General features: G+C 23.9%; 1 protein-coding gene across 1 annotated transcript; it reads left to right on the plus strand.

Moving 5' to 3' along the window:
- Positions 1-264: 264 nt before the first annotated feature.
- On the plus strand, positions 265-27,740 carry LOC145838269 (double-stranded RNA-specific adenosine deaminase-like). The gene is made up of 15 exons (XM_082945833.1): positions 265-356; positions 3,461-3,644; positions 6,602-6,717; positions 7,427-7,689; positions 9,491-9,720; positions 9,959-10,136; positions 10,433-10,544; positions 13,154-13,234; positions 16,367-16,472; positions 16,690-16,752; positions 19,627-19,811; positions 24,523-24,650; positions 25,023-25,187; positions 25,557-25,757; positions 27,245-27,740. Exons 1-15 carry the CDS (start codon positions 287-289, stop codon positions 27,404-27,406), a joined length of 2,244 nt encoding a protein of 747 aa, XP_082801959.1. The 5' UTR covers positions 265-286; the 3' UTR covers positions 27,407-27,740.
- The last annotated feature ends 4 nt before the right edge of the window (positions 27,741-27,744 follow it).

The raw sequence follows: 27,744 nt of genomic DNA on the forward strand, positions 1-27,744 counted from the left end.
AATGAAATAATTTATGTGCTATCTGTTTTAAACGTTTTTCTCAGTTTAAAAAAAAAAAAAAAACAGTGAAATTTTTAATTAAAGAGAAATAACTAAATTAGTAAATAGAAATGTAGGAAATATTCTCAATAGAAAACTGAAACTTTAAATAAACATAAATATCTATGTATATTTAAACAACTTACTCTAGAGCGCTATACGTGTTTACTTTAAAAATCAAGCTGGTTTTAGTAAAACTTATTGCAACTTAGTGGTTTCACAAAGCTTACTCATTTTAATTTACACCATGACCAAGAGGCATAACAGTGGGAGTAAGTTAGAAGGCATTGTGAAGAAATTGAAACTTAATTATGAAGGTAATATTATGTACCTATTAATAGATTGAATTTAAACTTAATTTTTTTTATGACTTGTTTTAGATCAAATGATTTATGTGTAAACTGGGACTTAAACACTAACATTTTTGAAAGGCAGAGAGCAAGAAAGGATTGCGTTTTAATTAAATTGTGTGGAAAGTTATTCCTGTAATCAAGCACTGTACCATTTAAAATATATAAAGTTTTTAAAGCTATTCAGCGGTTAAGACTAATATATTAAATAAAACACAATATTGAAAAAATATAGCTTTAATATTTTAATTTTGATCTTATTTTATTGAGTTTTAACTAAGCTACAAGTTGCTTTATATAGATTTCAAAAAATTCAAAATACTTTTTGATATATAGCAGGTCAAAGTCGGAGACTAAAATAGGTTCCTTAAGGGAGGTGCAGCAAACTTATGGCAAAAAAAGACTATTTCACTAAAAGTCTATCTTCTTCTTTGTTTTTTTTAGTTAAAGACCTCTGATTTCCAGGAAATTTTCCTTGTAATATTAAAAAAATCTGTCAAAAAGAATTGAAAAATAAAATAAGAGTTTTATAAAAACTTTAAAAACAAAAACCTTTTTTCTTTTGTTTTTTATCAAAAGCTTTTAATTTTTATTTTTTAAATTTTGTTCAAACAGAATTTCCTAAATACTACAAGGAACATTTCCTGAAATTTTGAGGTAGTTATCTCAAATAACTAAGAATGAGATAGATTATAAAAGACTTCTAGTTATTTGTTGTTTTAGTTTGCGCATTGTAGTCTCCAACTTTGACCAGGTATATCTCAAAACTTTTGAGTTTTATAATCTAAGAAAGCTACTTGTAGGTTAGTAAAAGTTCAATAAAATAAGATCAAATTGTAAAAAAGCTGATTTATTTTCCCTATGCCCTTAACCTATTGCAAAATGTGAAAATCTGCATAATTGTGTACAGATAAGTTTACTGAGAGCAATACAAGTTTAAATGTTTTTAAAGGTTTGGGTTAAAAAAAACTTTGTGTTGAGACACCTTACTAATAAAAGTATATAAATGTCCAAAAATTAGGAAAAAAGGGTATTTTAAAGTCTAAAACATAAGTACATTTCCTATTATTTTTTTAGAGTAAGCTTTACTGTTCTTAAGACTGATAATTTATTATTATACACTAAATATAATTTCACTAAATATAATATTTCAAATTTAACATAATTTGTTACGTAATTAAAATGACAAGCTTTGCTTAACAATATGTTAAGGGCATAGGGGTGTAAATCACTTTTTTCACAGTTTGATCTTATCTTATTTAGTTTTAACTAAACTACAAGATGCTTTTTATATATTTAAAAAATTCAATATAATTTTTGATATATAACAGGTCAAAGTCCACAGCAACAATAGATTCTATATGGGAGTTGCAAACTAAAATGGCAAAAAAGGCCATTTCTCTAAAAAATATATCTCCTTATAAATATTTTGTGATAAAAACCTCAAACTATCAGGAAATATTGTTTGCAATATTTAGAAAATTCTGTTTGAAAGAGTTTTTTAAATTTTGTTAGGACAGAATTTTCTAACTATTACAAAGAACATTTCCTGAAAGTTTAAGGTCTTTTTCTCAAAAAACGTAGGAGAAGATAGATTTTAGTGACTTCTAGTTATTTGCTGTTTTATTTTACGCTTCCCATAGAAAACCTTTTATAGTCTCCCACTTTCACCGGCTATATCACAAAAAATATTTTGAGTTTTTAAAATCTTTAAAATTGTAGCTAAGTTAAAATTAAATAAAATAAGACTTAATTGTGCAAAAGGTGATTTAATCCCTTCTATGCCCTTTATTAACTAATGTTAAAGATTAAAGAACTTAACACTAAATTTTAGTTATTCAACTACAAACTTTTTAAAAGTTCAAAACTATTGAAATAAGCATATTTTTATGGAATTAAATGACAATGGTCTTATTCTATTAAAAACTAAGGATATAATATGAACAAGTAATGAAAATACCTGAAAATAAAATTTATGTATATATTTAGAGGTACTAGAAATATATTTTATATATTATTGCCTTTTTTTCAGTATTTTTCAGTATGAGTATGTTATATAAGCCTTATTTTAATAATGTAAACATTAATGGCAAATGATTTTAGATTTTGAAAGTAGTAAATTTATTACTGCAGATGACAGTGATTTGATTAAAAAAAAGAATCTTAGTAAAATAATTAAATTTTATTATCTCATTTTTTTTTTACACTTTAAAAAAATTAAAGTTAGACTATATAAGTCCATTTGTACCTGCAAGAGAAAATTGTTCAGTAGAACTAACTTGTATGCTTATTAACAACTAAAACTGTTTTGTTTTTAACTTAAGTTTTAATTATTTAAAAGTAGTTAAGTAAAATTAGCCTTATATCTTTAAGAGTTTTATTTAACCCACACCTTGGATAGAAAATTATTCTAAACATTGCTGAAATAATAATTAGTTGTAAAATTTTAAAGTTAGTTTCTATTCAGAAGTTTATACTTTAATCTATTTTTATAATAAATATTATTTTCAGGTTTGGTAATCAGAAATAATAGACATTCATCAAATGCTAGAAAACTTTTAAAAAGTAAAAGTTTGTTTGCAGTTTTAAAACAGATGAAAATTTAAGTTTTATTTTGCATTTAATAAAATAACTTTGCTAATAGTATATTGTGCTTTTCGTCAACCTTTTTAATGTTCAATATTTTTATGTTGAAAATATATATATTTAGCAGTACAAAGATTTTTATTTTCAAAGAATCTTATAATAAATCTGGCAAAAAAAAAATTGAAATATATTTTAAATGTTTATTTTAGTCTAGTTCAGATAGAATTAGTAAGAAAAGGAAAAAAAATCCCATGCTTCGAATAAGTATAAATAATTTATTTAAACATTAGTTTTTGTATATTTATTTGAGCGTTAATAGTTAACAGTCAAGTTAGTTATGCTGAATAAACGTTTAGGGTTATTCAATCTGAATAATCAGAGTTGTAATACCATATACTAATGTCCTAACTACATCATTTATGTCAGTTCTCTTTCAAACAAAAATACTACAACCTTTTATTAATTAATTTAAATTTTGTGTACAGACTTGACTACCAATGACGACTTTATCAAGCACCATTCCAGTTTACTAGAAAAACTACCAAATCTTCATATTTTAGAAGAAAAATGCCATACCTGCCCTTCTGCCATATCTGCACTGAACGAGTACTCACAAATTTATGATATCAAAATCAGATTTGAACAAGTCATACCTGAAACTGATGCAATGTAAGTCATTTTCTTTTTTTTTATTTGTCATAAATTTTGATTTTTTTAAGTCATTAAAACTTCAGTTAAAATAAGTTATCTATACTCTTGACATAAGTATATATTAGATAAATATTATTTTAATTCAAATTAATGTCCCAAGTATTTTCTACATAGTTATTAGAGATTATAACTTCATTTAAATTTAAAAAAATCAATTTTTTGTGCTTTAAACACAAATTTATATATTTTAAAACTACTTTGAACTATGTTATTAATTTGTTATAAAGAAATTTTGTTAGATTTAAAGTTTAAGGAAATGGGAGGTCCACCATTTTTTTTACAATTTGATCTTAATATGTAAAGTTTTATCTTACTTACAAGACATTTAAACCACTTAACAAAATTCAAAGTAACTTTTGAGATCTAAGCGATCAAAATCAGACTATTTTATAAAAACCTAGCTTCTCCATTATTTTTAAACCATTCTTCTTAAAGTTTTTTCACAATATCTGTAATTAGTATTTGTATTTTTCGATACACAACTTTTTTTTTGAAAAATAAAAATCTGATTTAAAAACCACTAGTTTTTAAAATATAATAATTTTATTTTAAACATTTTAGAAATTTCAATATTTTAAGTCTTTTTAACTATATAAGGAATATTTAAAAAAAAATTAAACACTCTTGCTCAAAAAATGAAGGGGTCGATTTATTTTTAGTAAATTTAAAGAGTTCTGATAAAACTGAAAATGAAAAAGTTGTGGTTTATACATTTGTATAGGAAACTTTATAGAAGTGTTTGTTGTTTTTGTATTCTATAAAAACTGTCATAACTCCATTCAGTAATGAACTTCAGTTCTATAAAAGTTTTGTTGTTTTAAAAATATGTTTTTAATTTCTTCTTACTCTTTTATACAAGATTTTTGCAGATTGTGAATTACTTATAAAGTAAATTTTTTACTTAAACTTTCAACATTGTTTTTATAGGTTTATATATATGTCTTCATGTTTTATGAATCCAAGTAAGCAATATTTTTTTGCTTTACTAAAGTGCTTAAAGGAAGCTTATGTAACTGAGATGTTTAGATTTAAAACTAAAATCTTACTAACAAATAAATATAAATTAGCTATACCTTACCTGTTGTCCTAAAGCTTTTTGTGTTTTGATTTTTTAACTGTATATAATTAGAAACAAATAGTTTTTTTATGTAGTACAAGTTTATAAGTTAGTTTATCATTGTAAAAATATTCAAGGGTAAATTAAACCACTTTTATTTTATTTTTATATCTTATAATTCTTTCATTTACTTTTAAATTTTTTATATTGTTGTTATAATAGTTTTTAAAAAGTTTAAAACTTTTTCATAGAAGTTAAAATTTTATGTTGAACGCTAGAACTGCAGTCTAGAAAATAATCTTTAGTATTCAAATTTAACATAATTAGTTACGTAATTGAAATGACAAGCTTTGCTTAACGATATGTTAATGAACGAATGTTAAAGATTAAAAGAACTTAACAGTTTTTGTTAGTAATTCAACTACAAACTTTTTAAAAGTTCAAAAGTATTAAAATAAGCATAGTTTTATGAAATTAAATGACAATGATGTTATTCTATTTAAATTAAAACTAAAATTATAATATGAACAAGTAATGAAAATACCTTGATCTCATATTAAAGTAGTTTGAACTTTTCAAAGGTTAATGAAGCATTAATAAGGATTTAATGAATTGTTCTAATAATCTTGTTTAAGGTTAACAGACTAATAGAAAAGTTCATTATTTGTCAATTAATATTACGTTAAACACAACAAAGTAGTTTCTTTTAGAATTCAGCAACAAATTTAAGACTCTAGAGAATTATAGTTTTTATTCTTACAAACTCTGTGATTAAAAAATTAGTTTATTTTAATAAATTTTTTTACTAATAAAGATTTTTACAAACAAGTCTGTAGTAAGTTATAAAATATATTTAACCTATGCTTGACCAGATTATTTTATGAGTTTGTTGTAATAAAGTTATTATAATATTTAAAATCTTAAATGAACTTTAAAAATAACAAACTAAATAAAGTTTGCCTTTTTGTCTGTTTAAAACACAGATTCAAATAAAACAAGCAATTTATTTTATTTTTTACATGAAAGTTTTTTTGATTATGCTTTGAACTAAAAATAAGTTTATTTTAAGAATTCAATTTGAAAAATAAAATTTTATAGCTTGTCTATAAAAAAAGTTGTTATACTATACCGAAATTAAAACATAGTGTTTTTATTTAATTTAATTTTATGAATTTTATGTCGTTGTGAAACAATTAGTCAGATATTATTCATATAAATTTAATAATACATTGAAAAGCAGCTAACTATAGAATTAAAAATACTTGGTTTGTGTATACACCTATATAAAACTTTAAATTAATATTTTATTTATCAACAAACAATACCAATTACAATTGAAACTATATATTTGAAGACTAGTAAGTTTTTGTTATATAAGTTTGAATATATATGGTAAATATAAGTAGATAAATATTAAGATTAAAGTTATTGAAAATCGATTATGTACCAAAAAATAAGCTTCCTTTAATATATTTGACTACAAAATATCAATACAATATTTTTGGTTATAAATGATAAATATCAAACATCTTTGCAAAAATAAGATTTTTTAAATCCATGTTTTAAAACTGTAGTTTATACCGGACTAAGTTTTAATTTAATAAAATAAATGAACTTAAATTGAAAGTTTTTTAATTCAATAGATTTTAGATAAATTTGTCTCAAACTAATCGACATAAACCATTTCTTTATAATGACACATAACTAAACTTTAAAATAGTATAGCATCTGTTTATTTTTTTTTATTCATAGACAGTTCACAATGTTTATAAAAATAATTTAGTTTCGAGATACTGCCATTATCCTTAAGAATATGATTGAATCGAAAAACTTATTAAAAGTGGTTTGTTTATTACAGAGCTCCTTTCGAATGCCTCATTTATATAAAAGGTACGAAGTTTTGCAAGGAAGGGTCTACCTCAAAGAAACTTGCAAAAACTCTAGTTGCAAAGAAAGCCTGCAGTATTTTGTTAGGTTTGTTTAATTAAAGTACACATAATCAGACAATATGTCTTTAAATCTTGTTTTTTTTTCATGTTTAGCAACTTTTTTGTTTAAATAAGTCATAAGAGTTAAGTAGGTTATTAGTTAACTTTTTTTGCAAAAATATTCTTATCTTAAAGTTTATCTTTTTAATTATGTCCTTTTGTTAATCCTTTGGTATTTTTAGGCATTAGCAGCTATTTTTTTCAGTTTTTAACTATTTTTTTTAGTTTCTTTAAACTCAGTCATTTTAAACTTTTCGGTCAATCAGACTGGCTTTTTTGCCTCAAAGAGTGGCACAACTGTAAAAAACTTAAAAAAAAAATTAAAAAACTATCTGATAAATTTATTTAAATTTTGACAAGCGTTAAGTTACTGAAACAGTTTGTTAAACTAAGTAGTATATACTTTGCTGAAGATTTTAACTAAAACTTCATTAATAAGTCTAAAAAATATTATAATGTAAATTATATAATTTTGTGTTAATAAAATAATAATTATTAGCTTAATAGTAAAATAGAATAATAAAAGGTAAAATGAAGAAAATTGCAATTAAAAAGACTCTGTACTTCTTTATCTACAAATTTTTCACTTAAAAAAAAAAAAGAACTCAGAGTTTATCTGAAACCTTCAGAAAAACAGAATTTTTATAAAGTAAAAAAAGTGATAAAAAGTAATCTCGAATGATTATTATTTACAGAACATATGAAACAAAGGATACAAGATGAAAGAACTGACTTCCAAGACCCTACAATTCTGACCAACAGGTACAAAAAGGCCAAATCAGACGAAGCTCAGGCGATAAGAACCTTGGAGAAGCTGGCTCAGTCCCTCCCGAAACCGTACAAAACCGCTCAACACCCCAGCTATGTGGACCTGACCCCGCCTGTGCCGGTGGAAGTTGTTGACTTGACAGCAAAGAAAACACCTCAAGTTAAAAAAATTCCCAGTCTGATGGAACTAGTTAGTTGTTGTTGTAAGTATATAAAATAAACAGTACTTATTGAATAATGCAGTAATTAAATAAAAGAGTTTTGTTAAAAAAAAATAAAAATCACTAATTTATATCAGTTTAATAAAGTAGATGACAGAGATTAAAATTAAATAAAAATGGAAGCAGTTAGCTTTACGTAGTTTAATTTTGAGCGAGTATAACGTTTAAAAAAAGCTTAAATTGAAAATGTTGAAAGTCACCTAAAAAAGGTATATTAAACAGAAGTTAGATCGGATAAGTATAACTTATAAGAAAACTTTTATAACAAAAAAATCAAAAACGTTGTTAAAATGAGATTTATAAATTTTATTACTTTAATGTTATTTTTTTAGCATTTAAAAATAGGTCTTTTAGTGATAGTAATATACAATAAGTGTAATTTAGAGAAGTTCTAAATATACTGCACTGAATTAAAACAAAGTAAATTAAAAACTAAATAAACTGCAAATAAATTTAGTTAAATTGTAATTTTGTTATACTTCTGTAATATTATTAGGTTTATTTAAATTCTAGAAATATTGCCTGCCGTTTTCTGTTTGTGCTGAAAAATATAAGTATGAAAATTTTAAAGTGGTGATTGCCAGGGAGCGATTATAGTAAATAAGTGATTAGTTGATACAAAAACAATAAAAACTAGCAAAACAGTTTAAGTAATAAATAATGTTCGTGTTTGCGGCTTGATTATGGTTAATGTATACCTATTAATTTATTTGTTTTAGTTGATATTGAAAACAAAAAACTATTAGTATATAATAAAAACATGAAATAAAGATTTAATAATCGTACTCGAATTTACTTGTTTAACTAGCTAACAAAATTTAACTTTTAATTTGATTACTTCATCATAACACTATAATTTTGTAAAAATTTTTGCATTGCATCAAACTTTTCATTGTTTTGGTTGTTTAACATAAAATCTAAAACAATACTAAAACAGTGTATTTTTTTATAGTTTGACCTATTTGATTTCTAAAAAGTTTATACATAAATTATTCATTTTAAAAAAGTTCGGAAGCTTATTGATTAGTATCACTTAGCGCATCGTCAGAATAAGGTTGCTAAAAACTGATAAATATATGGTATAAATATTAGTTATGTATAATGATTTTTTATATATCTAGCTAAAAATAGTTACATCATAAAGAGAAAAATATGTGTAGAAATTTAAATTAGAACCAAGTTATACTTAACTGCTTTGATGTTATTTTTAAGACTAAATTGTTGGAATAAAAACATTTAAGACTGTATAAATTTTACTTGAAACTTCAGTGATTTATGTATAGACTTTTAAATAAAAACCATTACCAAAACCAAACTTTTTAAAATAGTTTATTACTAATAGTCGATCCTTAAAACCAAATTCTATCCAGAAGTATTTCTGTATCTAGTTGTTATCATTTAGATTTTGTAAATTAACTTTTAGTAGTATTTTAAATTTATATTTTATTAAAATAGGTTTTGATTGAATATTTAGATCACTAAAGAAAATTAAAAACCATATACATATAAGTTCCAACAATTAAATGCTTGAATTTTGAAAGTTGCTAGAACTCAATCTTTTAAAAGATGGCTGTGAGCTATGCTAAAACAAAATTTAATCAACACATTGATTAATTAAACAAAGTATAATTACAAAAACTTTCAATACAATAATATGTATGAAGTAACAGATAATTTTAACATATATTAAAAATGAAATGCGTTGGTGTTAGTAGTTTAAGATTAGCTAACAAGTTGAAATTAAACTTGCTGATAATCTTCTATCAACAGGAAACCAGTCCTGCTTTTCAAAACACCTCTACGAAAACAACCCCTAACAACAAACAATTCACCCCAAGAAGCACCCCATCCCCAAAACCCTTTACCCAATCCCCTTGCAACATACCGTTTTCGCCCTCTGACAAAAACCCCATTTCGCAGTTGATGGAATTGGAACAGGCTAACAAAAATTTGAAAATCGAGTGCAAGTTTGAAACCATGGGAGAAAATCAACAAAAAATGTTATTTGTTAATAAAAAAATGTTGTTAAAAGTCCTTATGAATAATTTGTAGCTTAGTTGTAAAATTGTTTTCATTTACAAGTAAGATTTTATACAAGTAGGCTATATATTGATACAACTCTATTTGAACCAGCGTATCAAGTTAAACAAAATAATAACTGAAACAACAAAACTATCAAGATACAAGGATATATGAAATTATTACCTTTATTTTATAGTTATATATCAATGCTTGCAGATTTATATGCACGTGGTTTGTCAATGGCAAAATGGCGGCATCGGCGCACGCTTCGAGCAAGAAGCAGGCAAAAACCAAATCGGCTGGTTTGGCGTTGGTTAATATCAACAACAAGATGCCGTTTATTAAGTTGAACAGACCAAACAGCAATGTGAGCAGTCCCGCGCAAACTGTTGTGGTTAGATTTCGTTTTTAATCATTTAATGTGAAAACAAATATAAAAAATTATCACAACCATTTTTTAAGACATGTTTTACTCTTTTTTTAAGAATTTATATGTTTTATTCATTAGAATTTAGTTTAGGGTGTTAAGCAAAGTAATTGTTTCGTATTTCTATTATTTAAAGTTTTTAGATCATAGAAAAAAAAGTAAATCTTAGTTATTTACACATTTTGCATCTTAACAGTAAAAATTGTAAAAATTTGAACTTAAAATAGTTAATTAATTTTTTAAACTTACCCTGTTTAAAACAGAACTCGCAACTAAGTAGTTCAAAGCTCAGCAACTCTGAGTGCGATAAAATAGGCAAGATGGTTATTGATAAGTTCGATGAAATGATACAAGAATGTGGAAATATTGTTACTGGTCAGTGAGAAAATAGCGATATTAACCTAAAAAAAAAATTACTGCTATGGTTTTTCAGTTTTGGTTATTATGCTTTATTGTTTATATGTAGTTATTTTTTTTATTGATTTGTTGATAAAAGAAATTTAATATTGAAATTTTATAGAACTTCATTTATAAACAATATGTGTTTATATAAGGTGCAAATTTATATTTTAAGTTTAACCCAGCATAAGTACAATTTTTATAAAAAATTGATATTTAGTGTATGTAATATTAATTAAGAAACTTAGTATTTATTTCAATCAAACTAACAAATCTTAAAAAGTTGTAAAAAAATCAGCTATACTTGACACTAATGAAGGTATTTAACTGTTTAAATACAGCATTTAAGTTTAAAATACTTTTAGATATGTGTTGATTACTAATTACCAAAAAAAGAAATTTGTAATAGTATTAAAAAGATTTCATTTTTCATAGAAAATATTTTACAGCATATACAAGGTGGCCATTTTACCTAGAGATAGAAATTAAATTTGGAAATTTATGCAAAATAATAGTTATAAAAAACTATAATTTAAATAAAGTTTTATAAGTAAGATAATGAAATTTAAAAAAGTCAAGTAATAACTAAATTTTACAAAAGTTTTTTAACATTTTTCAGAGATTTATTTATAATAAAGATCATTAAAGTAGCACTGAAAGTTTTTTAGTAATATATACTGTTGAACATTATTATTTACTTTGAATTTAATTTTCTACTAAAAATAAAAAGAAAACTTAAGCTATAAAAAAAACTTGAATTAAAATAAATAAACGTGGAACAACTTTCTAAAAAATCAGTGGCCATCCTGTATTTAACTTTAAGCTTTCAATTGAGGGCTGGTATTAATCTTTGCAAAAACATTCATTGAATCTCTTATGGCTTTGAAAGTTTTTTTAGAATTATTTGTAATGGTAATTCGAAGTATTAAAAATGGTCATTTAAGGTATTTTCACTTATAAATTTTAATAAATTTTAGATACATTAAATAAGTAAATTAAAACTTAATGTCTTCTAAAAAAATTGAGTAATTCATTAAAAATAAATAATGTGAGAATTAAAACTAGGTTTTAAATGTAAAATCTTAAAGTAACTGTTATAGTTTAGTCATAAAAGTTTAAAATTAATTATTTCAGAAAAGTTTCTTGTAATAATGTAATAGATTAAGTATAATGAATTTGTTGAAAACAACAGACTTAAAGTAACGAACAGATAAGGTAAGAAAATATCAATTAAATAACTTTTATGTATTTATTAAGTGAATAAAAAGAGATTATAAAAAGGATATTATATTGACCCTACACGAATCACACTTTATAATAAGATTAGTGTACCAATAATCAAGTTGCTTAATAAATTACTAACTGATCACTTAAATACTTGTACAAATGCCAAGTCCGACTAATTAGCATAATCTTTTAATAAATGACTCTTACAAGACAACACATTGGTCATACTGCATATAAACAACATATCTAATTGCAAAGTAACATATAATACATGTCTTGTACATTTTTGAATTTTTAAAAGAAACAAATATTCAAAGTAGAATTCTAAATTATAAATAAAGACTAAATAATACTAGAAATATTTTTGTATGCATGTTATGCAAGAAATACTAATAATATCATCTGCTTTTCTTTATTAATTTAACTTTATTAATTCTAGTTTTAAAATACATATTACAAAATAATTTGTTATGAGATTATGAGACAACCTTATTACCCACTAAAATTTCTTTACTCCATGTACAGTACACCATATGTTAGTAAATTGGTAAGCAAAGTTATATTTTATTTTTGTTTTTTCTGTTGTCAAAAGGTATTTATTGTATTCAAATTTTAATTGCAAAGTTTTTAAATTGAATAAATTTATAAAAAATTAAAAATGTAGTAGTTTAAGTTGCAAATGGATTTAGATTATGGTACATTTGCTTTATAATATTGTTTATTTATAAAATTAAAAATAAAAACTTACCAGTAATTTTATTCTAGCTTCTTTAGAAATTTTATTATTTATATTTTTAACAGATATTGTTAATATGGTTTTACACAACGTTCCTGAAGTAATTATGATAATAACTTAAATTTTTTTTTTTAATTTTTAGCACCGTTTTTAATTATAAAAATATTTTTTTATGTATAAAACTAAGTTAGTTTACAATAGGTGAGCTATTTTTACATAGATGAGAATAGCTTAATCTAATGCAATAATCTCTTGTAAGACTGTGTTAAGTATAAACTGGGCAGCTTTAAGTGTTATTCGTTAGTCATTCAGCCACAACTTTATATCTTTATAAGCATAAATTTAAGTTTAAATTTTCTTTTATAATGTGTTATGTCTATGTAAAAGTTTATAACTTTCAAATAAACTATTTTGTTTGTATTCCATCAAATAATACTCGTAAGAAAATGTTGCAAATATTAATAGTTAATATTAAAACTAATTTGATAAGAACAGACAAAAAATTTTATATAGTAGTTATTAACAAATATTACTGGTTTTATTTTTTAAATTTGAAAATTAAGTTGATTTTTCAAAGAAAACTTCATAGTTTTTATACTAGTAATTTTGTAAATTATAACAGGTAAGAAAGTATTTGCTGGGTTTGTTATGTCTTATCAAGTAAAAGGTGAAACAAAGTATAAAGTTGTCAGTATTGGGTCTGGTTAGTAATTTATACAAAATTGTTTTATAAATACGAAAATATAATCAATCAATATGGTAAGAATATATAAAGTGTTCTAGATAATAATATCAAACTTATTAAAGTCTGTAGTCAAAATCTTTAATAGAAGTAAATGTTATAATTTTTAATGAGTAAATGAACACTCAAATTTTTTTTATTTCCAATATATTTCGTAAATTCTCTTCAGGGAAATTAAAATTGAAGCAATACAATAAAACACAACAAGTATATATACAAAAATTTTACAAATTAATTAACTAATCTATTAAGTAAATGTAAATTTAACCAATTTAATTAAATTTAATTTAATTGGTTTTAATACATTCAAATAAACCAAATTTATATAAAAAAAAAGAATTTGACTACATCTTAGCCTTATTTAGTTAAGACCATTTTGTGTTGATTTTAAAAGTTTTTGTTGATTACATTTTTGTTGATTACAGTTACGTTTACTTAATCGATTGGTTAATTAATTTGTAAAATTTTTGTATATACACTTGTTGTGTTTTATTGTATGGTTTCAATTTTAATTTCCCTGAAGAGAATTTGACGAAATATATTGGAAAGAAAAAAAATTGAGTGTTCATTTGTTCATTAAAATTATAAAATAAAGTTAAATGTTTAAATTACTAAATATTAAGTAAATGTTATGCCTTTTTAAATATTTTATGGGTGTTTAAGTATTATGTTAAAGACGTTGGTTTAAGACTTGCTCAAAAAAAAGTGTTATCATGTGAAGTTTTACATTAGCTATCAAACGCTTTTTACCGCTCAACAAAATTAAAAATAATTTTTGAGTTATTATAGACTTAATAAGTACATATAATTGGTTCAATAAGGTACATATAGAAGACGTAAGCTAAAAAAGAGAAAATATATTATTTCAATAAAAAACTATATTCTTCATTTTAAAACTATTTTCTTTAAATTTTTACAGAAAATTTTATAGTAATATTTCCGTGTTTCAAGTGAAGAGGTTTTTATTATTTTTTAAAATAAGTTTCTTTTTTAAATAAAATCAGTCTTTTTTTACGCTTTTTTCTAATTTTTTTAATTTTAAATATTTAGAGAAGTTTATTAACTATAAACAGTATAAACTGTTTAAAAAAGTTTCCTTTAAGTTTGAGATTTTGTTAAAACAAAAGATAATTTTTAAAATATTTAAGAAAATAATGATTAAATAATGCGGTCCATATTTTTCTATCGGAAATATTTTACATAAGTAACTATATTAAAGACTTTTTTTATTCAATAAAGACGAACTTTAGTTTATACTTTAAGCTTTCATATGAAACCCAATGTTATTTTTTGCAAAATACAATGCACTTCCTCCCAATGTCCTTAAAATGTCTATAAATTAAATTTCCATGATTGATTGCATTATTAATAAGTGTTACCTTAACTTGTTGCTGTTAGGTGTTTTGTATTTTCAGTTCTTTGAAAACAGATAGTGTTTATGTTGTTTAATTGCAATATATTAGTAGCTAAATTATATTTTTGTAGGAACTAAAGTTTGTTTCAAATCATTCCACCTGGTCAATAAATCATTTCTCACCTATCAATTGCCACAATTAACTTGGCACAAGCTCTGTGCTTAATATGGATAGCAGAACACTCCATATTTTTAACTCATTATAAATTAAATCAATATGCAGATTTACAACTGCACTATTATATTTGCCAAAATTCATTTGTGCCAAGACTTGTGTTTTATATGGATACAAGAACGTTTTGATTTCTTTGTTGTTTAAAAGTCCATTAATTGAAATTTAATTACCAACTTACTAGAGTTTTGCTCTTTTGGCTACAGAACATATCATTTATTCTGTGTATTAACATAAAAAAACTCAACTAAAAGTACGATAATATATTTTTTTTTATTAAATTGATAATCCTAATTTATTTATGATGAATGACTTTACTAATTTAATTACAAAATCTTAAAATCAAGACTAGCAAGACCCGTGGCAATGCAAAAGCAATCGTATTCGGCACATAAAATACTTTTTTAAACTAAGGACTCTATCCGTTAAAAATTATCTGTTTTACATAATTTATAAATCAAGTTTTTGTCAAAAAGTGAGAAATCTCCTTAGGTTAATAAAATACTTAACGCACTGAAAACAGTTGTTTGTTTGTTAAAAAAAGTTTAGTACAGATATTTTAGATTACATACAGGGTTGTAAAAAAATTTGGAATTTGACAATCTAGGCTAAAAAACCTGTAATTTCATAAATTTAAAAAAAATAAAAAACAGGAGTTTTGACCAAAAATAACTAAAAAAACTTAAAAAAACATGGAATTTAAATAATTTTTACATGTAAAGTAATAATACTTCGACTTAGCACAAAAATTCTGTTACATAGATAAAAGATTATTATTACTTCTATTTATTTTTTAATAAAAATACATTTAAAGTAGCTATGCAATTTATTTTTAATTTTTAAGTACTAGTTAAAACAGGTTTTACCCTGTACCTAATTTTATTCTAAAATAGACTTGAAACCTTGTACGTTCGAAAACCTGGAAAAAATTCTTAAAAATTTTTGACAACCCTGTACATACTTGAAGATAAGTATAATAAAAGGTTGCAAAAATACATGGAATACTAGAAAAACTTGGAATTCTAAACTCTTGTTTAAATAAAGTAAGGAATTACGATTAGATACAAAAAAATATTTTAAAGATAAAAAAAAACTTTTTGTTTTTTGTTGCATTAAAACAAACACATTTAAGTAGCCTTACAGTATCTTTTTAATATTTTTATACTATTTATGACTTAAGTTTTATTTTATACTATAAATGGACCAAAAAATTGTTTTTCCAAAACCTGTAAGAAATTCATAAAACCTCGAAGAGATTTACAAAAAATATTTGACGACCCTGTATAACAGGCTTAAAGATTTATAAGAAAAAAAAATACACGCAGTGATGTAACAGAAAACTCATACTCGATCAATTCCGTTCCTCTTCTGGTTTATTTGCTATACTTAAAGAAAAACTCCTTGTGTTTCCTGACAGATTTCTTATGCAATATAAATGATATTTTATTTATTTATTACTGACCAACATGTTACATAAATACGGGAACATGTATTAATTACAATACAGGCAACAGATGCATAACTGGCGACAGGTTAATTATGGACGGCTCAGTTGTGTTTGATAGTCATGCTGAAGTTGTTGCTAGAAGAGGTCTTATGAGATTCTTTTATCAGTAAGTTGTACAAGAAATTTTGTAAATACATCTGTTGTAATATGTCTATTAAATATAATTCAAACTGAATTACCAAGTTTACATGTACGGAAATGTTTTATAAAAGAGTTACTATATTTACTTGCTTGAATAAAACATGTATCAAATTATTGTCATTTATTAGTTGTTTATGTAATAATATAGTGCAGAAATAGCTAAAAGGAACATTGTTTTACAGCAACTTAGAGCTATATTGTGCTGGAAAATTTGAAGAATCGGTTTTTCACAACGTTGAACAACGGTTAGAATTCACTGTTTTTTTTTATATATTGTTATGTATGATTGTATTTAATTAGTTTAAAACAGTCCATATTTAAAATTATCTCAAACGTCCAATGTAGTTATAAATTTAGTAACATTTTAAAAATCTGTAGAAAAGATTTAAGTGTTTTTGATAGTAAACGGTAGAATTTTTTTTCTCATAAATAACATAATTTTTTAAAGCTTAAGTTAAACAAAGTTATTAAACAATTATATTATAAATATTTAAATTAGTAAAAGTTTAATTAAGTTTAGTCTATAAGTTTTTCCAAAATATTTTATGGCATTTAGTTTTAGTTTTATATTTGAAACAATTTAAAAAAAGTATGAGCAACGTTCAATAAATAAATTTTACTGTAATTAAATCTAATATTGTTAAATAAGTACGTATTTTTTATAATTTACCTTCTTTTCTTGAACTTTTTAGACAGCTATAATAATAAGTTACTGCTATAGTTTATAATTATTTTAAAGTAAGTAAATAAGAAACAGGTTCATTGAAAAAAGTAAGCTAATGAAGACGGTCAATTGATAATCTATTAGATAGTTTGTACTTAAATATGAATATTTTACTAAGTATTCAAAATTATTATGGTCGTTAAAATGTAGATGGTTAAAGCTAAAACTATAATACGTTTTAAAGAAACGAAATTCTTTTGTTTGTATATTGGTTATGGCCTTCGATTGTAAAAAGTTTTTCACGTCACAATTTTCAATATAATTAGGTTTAAAAAAAAAAAACTATAGTTACACCTGTTAATTGTTAAACAATCTTTTATTTTTTTAGTTAACTTTAAAACCTTAACTTATATTAAAATTTTAAATATTTTGGTTAAGTATAAAAATAAGATTACGGAACAACACAAAATGCAAGCTATTTTTATAATGCCGACTGAGGCGACAGTTACATAAAGCATATGTTTTAGAATTAACTTGTGGTGATAACTGATAATATTACTTAACTGCTTTGTGATACCCATTAAAAGTGTGATGATTGATTTACAATTGAAAAGCTAACGACATTAATTGAATATTATATTAATACAATTTTTGTTAAAGTTTCAAATGTTAAAATAAATATTGTAGGTAGTTTTATTAGTATAGAATTTACGGTACAAAAATTAAATTTGGCTAATTAGAACTTGAAGTAATACAGTACTTTCTAGTTAATAATTCTTAATATATATTTATTTTTTTCTTTAGCTTATACAGTATCTATTTTTTATTTGGTTACATGGTGTTGCTGTACAAAATAATTACAAAACTAAAATATTGTTTTTGTTTAACACTTCTTCATTAAAGTTAATAGTATATAATTCGCTAAACCTTGGTAACAAAAATTAAATTAACAAACTTAAAATAAGTTTTTTTTAATTTTCGAATTAGTTTGAAGCTTAATAATTACTTTTATAACAACAATATAATAATAATACCAATTGTAGTAATAGTAGAAAAATATAGTTTGTAATAATAGTTAAATGAGTATATAGTTGTGAAAGTAAAGTTAACAATTAAAGTTTAATAGTTGAAAAAATTTACGAGGTATGAATTTTATGTATTCTTAATATTACAAAGTTTATAAACTGAACAGTTTTCTATACTATAAATCATTAAATTTAGAGCAGCAAGTTTTTATGACGTGCAATATATTTCAGTAGGCTAAGTGCGGGTTGTCTAGATAAATGATTTATTTTCTTCAAATGAAGTTGATAATTTTTCATTGAAAACTGTATTCATAGGAATAACTCTTGACTGCTTATTTTGTTTATAGCTTTAAAGTTCAAACCAAAATTGAAGTATGTTTCCAGAGTTGTGAGTATTTAAATAAAATCGTTAAAAACCAAAGTTGGTAAATTTCGAAAATCTTAGTTTTTTAGTTTTATTGCATGGAGAAATTATGATATAAGACATAAGTTATTTTACGTCAAATGTTATCTTATGATGAGTAAGAAGAGAGTTATTAAACCTGTATGCAATCTACGTTCTTTTCGCGTTAAAAAATACAATATTTTATGATTTGTTTTTGCTACAAGCTCAAATTGTGAAAACACAAACGATTGTTAATAATCAATTCACTTAATAATAGTCATTGTATTAAAATTGAGCTTTTATACATTAAATTTGAGCAGGGCTATTGTAATTTTTTTTTAAGGCTTCGTTTACTCATCAAGAAATTAATATTTAAAACGAGCTAAAGAACTTTTATGTAGATTTATAATTTTAGCAGTATATAAAGTTACACATGTGAGATAAACTTTATCTTAATACTTGACTATAAAACGTTAGCATTTAAATTATAGTAGCAACATTTATGTAATATTTTGATTTTCTAAATAGTTATTAATGTATGATACTATATTACTTTGGATTAAATACTTAATAAACTATAAAATACTTAAGTAAAAGCAAATTAAAATTTACATGGATTTATATAGACTCTTAGTAAAGTAATAGTAAATTTTATTGAGTAGTTAGTTAAGTTTATGAAAACCGTTCTAAATTTTCAAAGATGTTAACTTAACTTAAAAATGTAAGTGAAAATATAATTTGTCAGAGTGGTAGGAAGTTTTAATAGTATAAGAATAATAGTAAAAAAACATTTAAATATTTTTATTACTTGGTGGTCAGCTTAAAAATTATCTATAACACTAAACAATTAATGAACAAAGAATGTTAATAGTAGTAAAAACATCCACATACATAATGATATAATTTTCTCTTTAGGTTTTAATCTTTAGTATAACTCTATTGATTTTAAATTTTTGAATAATAACAATTTAGTTTTTTCAATATAATATACATACTCAACTTCTGCTAAAATAATTATATAGCAACATTACCCTAACAACGACAGGATCCGTTTGAAACCCGGAACCAACTTCCACCTGTTTATCTCTACCGCCCCATGCGGTGACGGTGCGCTGTTCAGTCATGCTGAACTGCGCAAGCCAAATGCGGACAAAGTGGCTTTTGACGGTTTGCACCAACCGATCATGGTTAGCAAGAAGCAGGGACAGCTCAGGACTAAAGTCGAAAACGGTTTGTTTTAAAAAGAGTGGTGAAGTTGTTAATAGGTAGAAATATTAAAAAGTGTCAGATATTTTTGGTATAAGAATTTAATTACTCTTCTATAACTTTGTGTGTTGAAAAGTATTTAACAAAATATATTTATTTACAAAAAAAAAAATTACATTTACATATTTCATCACAAGTTGTGTTTAGAATTTTTATAGTGATAAACCGTTTGTTACTAGTTTCTTAAACAAAACCAAAATTTATTGATCCCGGCCAGGCATAGACTTTTGCTGTAAGTTCAAAAATGTCTTAAAGCTCAAAAACATTGTCTAAAAGACAAACTTTTACACAAGCTCTTATTTTTCAAACAAACATTATCAAATGTATATAGCGGATTCATATGATTTTATGATATGATAACTTTCTAAAAAATATGGCGTTAAGAATTTTATGATAGTTATATTAGTAAATTAAGTTTACATGATAAAACGTTTGTAGATTGATGACTGCAAGTCTTTCGGTTGTGACTGACTGATGAGTCCTAATCAGGACGAAGTAGTTTTTCTCAGTCTACCGAAGGCTTGTTGTCTAATGTTCGAATAAGTATAATCAAACCTTTATGTTTACTTAAGCTTGTCTCACGGCATAAGAAAGTCCAAGCCTTGGCTCTGTAGACTTTCGCCGATGTTTTCGTTGAATAATTTTAATTAACTCAAGTTATGTTTCATCTTCGTTTAGTTTAAAAAAAATACTTTTTTTATTTTTTAAACAGAATAATAAAGAATTATTTTTTATCTGCTATTTAGCATGTTATTAAAACTCCTACTTTTTATTTACTACTTAGGATAAGAATCCGAAAAAAAGGTAATTAACTTAAAGTTTTTCTTTAGTAAGTTGCATGAAACATAGAAAATAATTAAAATTGTGTTCAAAGTAATTTAAATCTTTTTTATATTTAACAAAATCCTATTCATTTAATGATGTAAAAAGTTAGTTTAAGCATAAACATAAAATTTCCTCTAATCTAATTTTTGTTACCAAGTTTACATTCACAAATTTATGCTCAATTATTTTTGAAATAATTCACTAGCTTAAAATTATTAATTGTCAACTACTAGTGTTTAAATTTCGGGCTCAAATAACTTTTTTAAACTACTGATTCTAAAAATAAGTATTTTTTTGCAAAAAGTAGTGCTTAAAAATTAAATTAAAAGTGAGTAATTTAAGAGTTTGTTTCATAAATAGTTTTAAAACTTGACAACGAACTTTAAAAAAAGTAGTTTGAAACATTAAGTCAGTTTTACTAAAGCGAGCTATAAAAGTGAGATCAAAACATAAGAAACAATAAAGGTTAATTGATCGAACTATTGTTAATTAATCAACATAATTCTAGTTCAAAGTTGCAATTAACATTATCTACTTTTACCAATAGTTAAAATATTTATTATGTAATGCTTAAATAGTTAGTGATCTAGTGTTTAGTATAAATTTATGTTTTGTTTTGATACGCGAAAACAAAGTTTAGTATTAAAATAAATAGGTCTTGTTAGTAAAAAAAAACATTATACCTAAGGTGCTGTATTATCATTTTGAATTAAGTCATAATTTCATTCTTTAGTTAATTTTTATACTGACAAGTTTGTACTGATGCACTTATAAAGAAAAATTCGTGTCACTAAAATCTTAACTAAAATATTATTACTTTTATAATTTTTCTAAACACATAAATATCAAAATAAAGTTTTATGTTTTCAGTTATGTTTAACTGCTATTAATAGAATAAAATTTTACCTCCTTCAAGTATTATATTCCGTACTTTATAAATTTAGAAATAAAACTACAATTACAATAATTTTAAAATTACATTTGGTAGTACTCCAAGTTTGTTGAGCTCGAGTTTAGATTACGTTAGCCTTGTACAATTGCCGCAAGTGCTGTAAATTCTTATCTTTATTGCAGTATACTGTAAATTTTACTAATTCTTTTTAAGCTATCATGGCATAAGGTAATATTTTATTTTTAATAATTAATAATTATGAAAATATTTTGTAGTTTAAAGGGTTAATGAAAAACTAGTTTAAATTTAAAATTTAGTCTAAGAATTAGTTTTGCACATAGTGATTATTATTAAATGTATATTATAAGATTTAGTTAACTATAAAAAAAAACTAATAAAGGTAAATGTGAAAGAATGTATTTAATATTTTTCATAAGGATTGTATTATTGAGAAAGTAAGATGCAGATAGTTCATTACTTAAGGACTACATAATTACTAAGAACAAATATTGTAAAAGTGTGGTCTTTACTAACTAACATAATACTGATTAATTTCTTTTTATTTGATTATTGTGAATTTTAATGAAAAATTAAAAAAATAATTGTTAATGGCCTAATTACAGTATAATTATTTGATTTTTTTATTTCAAATTTAAAACTTTCCGTTAGAAAATATGTTTAATTAAAAGTATATAATGTTTATCGTAAATATAGTATTTTATAAAAACTGTTAAAAAAAAACGAGAAAATTGAAATTGTTTTATATCGATCTAGAAATGATAAAAATTTTCACAACTCATTTTAACCTCAATGTTAATAATATAAGTAATAGTAAATCTCTAAAGCTTAGTAGATCACATCAATTCTAATTAGTAGTTACTTTTTAATAATGGGTCAATCTAAGTTTAAAAAACGTTTTCCTTTAAATTAGTTTTTGAAGTGTGTTAATAAAGTTAAAGAAAGTAAATGAATATCCTAATTTTTATATTTTACCAAAGACTTTAAGAAATCAGTAAGTATTTCACTTTTTTTTTATAATGATCAAAAATAATATTAAAAAAAGTTTTTACGATTAATTTTGTTATTTTTTTTTTAAATTTTATGTTAGATATATTGGAATATTTCTAAAACGGTATAAACGTATTTGCAGCTTCTTTGTAAGTTAAACTTAAGAAGTATACATAAAATGATGAGTTACAGTTATTTTACAAAATTGAATTAATTCACATAAAAGACGAATAAGGTAACAAAACTAACTGCGTAACAATGGTAAACCTAGTAAAGGTTAATTAATTAACAGGGTGTTGTAATTTAAACGACAAACATTGACTGTTCAAAAGACCAATTAGTACAAACGAATTTCGACTAACCATTTAATTGTTTGAGGCTTGCTGATGATCATTAGTTTAGCTGCCTTTTTATTAGTATTATGAAATATTTTTAAAGTTTATTCACAACAAAGTAAACATTTAAATTTGCACAGCATTTTAAGTAGTAAATTTTGATAAATGTTTTGCTAGGTAGTGTAGGACGTCATTTATTATTTTTTGGTTTAAAAAGACTTGTTTAAACTAAAGTATAGATTATAAATAAATTTTGGTATTAATAATAATATTAATGATAATTGATATTATTAATAAACCTTTAGGATTATCAATAAGTTAATATGTTTTTTAGGTAATAATCGATTTTTATAATGGGAATTCTTCTAAAATAGGAAAAATTAAACTTCTTATTTTATACTAACTTTTAGTTAACAAATCAACGCTGAATATGTTTATGTAATCAATAGATTAATAATTTTTTCATTGAAATATATTTCTATCAAGCTTATTTTAGGATCAGCATTTTTACGTATACCTCAATCTATTTTGCTGCTTCTATGCAAGAATTTTTCCATACTTTTATTGTGTTTTTTTTTAGATTATTTTATTAATCAAAAAAAATCTGGGTACTAAGTATTATTTTTAAGAGCTTTATGTCGTTAATAGTTTTACAAAGGTTTTTTCTACTTACTATTCTTAATTTTTGTTTGGAATTAGTTTTATAATTTACTTATGAATTAAAATTGTTTGTTTAAGTTTTTGTACGTGTATAATGCTCAGTAGAGTATCTTACAAATTTAAATTGATAATTAATATCTTCCAACTTACTTTGATACGCCTTTAACTTTCTTTCTTTTTCAATTATAACTAATTATATAAAAAACTTTACCAAAATTTTTTTAAAGTAAAATCTAAGTTTGTTAAGCTAAAGCTTGTTTTTGAACAGTGTTTAAATATTTTTCATTGTTTTTCATATTTCAACGTTTATGTAGTCAATACAGTTACCTAAGCTGATTTACAACTTAGTTGTTTAGTAAAACTTTTGCTTTAATAAGCTAAAACTTTTGGGTTTTATTTCTTAAACTATTACAAATAGCTAATTTACATATTTATGAAACCTCAAAAAAACCATTTAAAACGTGATGTTAAAAAAAATTGAATCGTATTTTACTTCAAATACTATGTTAATAATGTTATAAGTTTTGCAAGTTAAGTGAAATTAACTAGTTTTAGTAATAAAAGCCAAAAGTTTAATTACACAAGCATAGTGTTACTTAACAACTGAGTTTGAACCATAATTTGTATTTAGATTTTGAGTAACTGAAACCTTTGTAAAATGAAAAAAAAAAGACATAAAGCTCATAGATGACGAAGATTTAATCCTAAAAATTTAGGTTTGTTTTAGTAACTTTTAATAATATTCAAATAAATTGATGTTTTGGTTAGGTAAGTCGCAAAACAGTTTTAAATTTTGATTAACGCAAAAGCAAGTATTGATAGTTTTACAGAAAACTTTATTTAAAAACAATTTTAGCTATGTTGAAATATATATAATTTAAGAAGTCTATTTAAAATAAGCTCATTCGTTACAAGTAAATTCGAAATCTGTTTCTGGTATTCTCAAACTTGACAGGAGAAGGCTGCACCCCGATTGAAATTGACGACAACATTCCGACGTGGGACGGATTGCTGAGGGGCGAGAGATTGAGAACCATGAGTTGCAGCGACAAAGTTATGAAGTGGAACTTGCTCGGTCTTCAAGTAAGTATATTAGCTTCTTTCACTGCCAAGTATTTATGCAGGGTCCACTGCTAAGCGCTGTAACATCGCAGAAAAGCTTTTGTCATGTTTTTGAGTATTCTGTTAAATTATTTGAAACAAACTTTCAGTTGGATCGAAATGATAAATGTACATAAAAGTCGTTGGTTATTATAAAATTGTAATTTCAAATTATTGTACTAAATTATAAAAATGCTACTTTTAAAAATTTAGTGTCTACGAATTCACTAGTGTTCTTATTAACAAAAAATATTGTATTTGTTTTTAGCAGGCTAATTATTTTTTGTTGTATTTTTTAATGCTAAATGTTACATGTTGATTTATATGAGGAAACTAAACAATTTTTTCCTACAGGGTTCACTATTATCCCTTATAATAGAACCAGTGTACATGAAATCTTTGGTACTAGGAATGTTGTATCACCACGGTCATTTATCAAGAAGTACTTGTTGCAGGTTGGAAAAGTACCTTACAAGTAAAGAAAAACTTCCCGTTAGATACAGAATCAATCATCCTAGAGTGAGTTTTTAAACTAGACTTTTTGTAATATATTTTATATATAAGTATAGTAGGTACACTTGTAAAGATTTTTTAGCTTTAAAGTTTTCTATCTTGTTCTTGCTTACATATTTTCCTTACAATGACAAAAAGTAAAAAAAAAACACCTTTTGAAATTATAATTTATATAAATATTTGCTTGTTGATGGATTATTTTTAACAAGAGCTACAAATAATTTTGAAAATATCTTAGTCCTAAGGTTTTTTGTTACTCATATTTCTAACCTTTTTTTCGGATTTTAAAACTAATTATAAAAATCAACTGCAACAAGATATTTTTTATTAAATATAAAGTTTAAGTATTATTTCTTGAATCAACATATTTCTTAGATGGGACGCCTCAGTAGTGGGGAACCTCCGAGAGAAGCGCGGAAGACGAAAACGCGAGAATTCAGCGTCAATTGGATGTATTACGACGACAAGAAGCTGGAAATCGTTGATGGAACGAAAGGATGTCCGCTAGATAGCAGTGATGAGCAAGTCATCATCAGCAGAGTGGCTCCTCATTCGCTTTATCAGCAGTTTAAAAAGGTCTGTTTTTATTTTTTTACTGCTTATTAATCCAGAGCTTTATGAAAATAACAGTGAAGTGTTCTTAATATTAACAACTAAATATATGTTATTAAAAACTATTTATAGAAAAAATCTTTACAAAATTTAACTATTAATCTTAGTAATTCACTACTATTCAAGTTATTTGTTATTCCCCGTGTAAAAAAATATTAGTTTCTTGAAATAATGATTTAACAATTTTTTTATTTTTTTTAATCTTCCTAAATTTTTAACAATACCTTTTTAATCGAAGAAATATATATAAAAATTCCACTTAAAAGCAATACATAAATATTATACTATTTAATAAAGTTAAAACTGTATTTTAAATATGAACTAAACTACCACTTATAAAATAAGGCTTTTAAAGGGTTGCCATGGGTCAGACTAAGTCAGTTTTTTTTGGAAAATTTGAAAAAAGTAAGGTAAAAGTCAGTTTTATTTGGGCCAAAATGACCAAAAGTCAGTTTTTTAGGTTAAAATGGCAAACATTCAGTTTTTTTAGGTCAAAATGTCAGAATTTGTCAGTTCTAGTCTACAAAATTAGTTAATTTTCAAAGCCTAAAAATAATAGAATATTAACAAAAAATCCTTTAAAGTCCGACTAAATTTGCCAAATTTTCCTAGAAGCATGTTGAACTACTAACCGATTTGAACAAGTAGTTGTTGTATGTTATCTTTTTAGTATCAATGATCTGTGGAAAGAACACTTAATTAGTTTACAGTTTATACAATTTAAAATGTTTTTTACGACATTTACACTCTAAAATGTTTTTTAGTTACAGTTTTTTTTTATGCATTATGATTTCATAAATAGTATAAATTAGTTTAAAGTTTAAATTTTTAAAAAGATTTTAAACAGCATTACGCCTTTTTATGAAATGTAGTTGCTATTTCATTACATGTGTTGTTTTCTTTATTTTCTATTGTTTTTGTAAGTTTTAATAAATATTTTATGTAAGATCATGGCTAACTTTTTTAGTCTACATCATGATATAATGTTTTTTTGAAGTTATGACAAAGTTAATTGCAGATGTTGAGTTTTTGATACCATTATTCGTTTTGCTGAACTAATAATGATTTAGTTTGAGTATTTTGATTAAAAATTTTTGGTCAGTAGTTTACTCCACATTTGTGCACTTAGAAATTACTTGCAAAAAATAAACCTGACAGAAAGTTTTTATTTGGTTCAAAAATGTATACTGGATAAGATGTGCGTACTTTAATGCATACTTGTCAAAATATGTGTAATCAAAATACGTACTTATCAAAATATGAGTACTAAGAATGGGTATTTAACTGGAGGTGCGTACATAAACTCGTACCTATCAGAAAGGTAAAAGTCAGGCTTATTTGGTCAAAATCTTGAAAAGTCAAGCTAAATAATATATTTTCAAAATTTTGCGTGGCAACCCTGATTTTAAAAATATATTTTTTACATCCATTAAATTTAATTGATTTAATAGATTGCCCCTAAGTTCAATGTGCGAATAAAGTCATGTTATGACGACACAAAAAAGTCAGCAACTGATTACCTCATTGCCAAAAACATTCTGATAAAAGATTTCAGCAGAAATGGATTTGGAAAATGGATGCACAAACCAGAAGAAACATCCGGTTTTGATTGAATTTGTTCGTGTAAGGTGAATTACTTGTTTCGGTGAAAATATCTGACTTGTTTGTACTTTTGAGTTGAGTTATTTTGGTTTAAGAATACATATGAAATTCCATCCGTTTTTACCAAACACTTTTTTTTAATTAATTTTTCTTTACAAAAAACTTCATTATTTGTTTGAATCATGCAGATTCACGCTTTTATAACTCTAAGTTTATAAGTAAGCTTTAAGTTAATTACAAAAATAAGTTCTTTTTTATAATTTTAAGAACTGTTTATTGATAAACAAAACTTTTGATAATTTTTATCAAGGGATTTTTTTATATAAAAAGTGTTAATAATTCAATAATT

Source organism: Thalia democratica, chromosome 6 (assembly GCF_965202585.1).
Source record: "Thalia democratica chromosome 6, ktThaDemo2.hap1.1, whole genome shotgun sequence".
NCBI lineage: Eukaryota > Metazoa > Chordata > Thaliacea > Salpida > Salpidae > Thalia > Thalia democratica.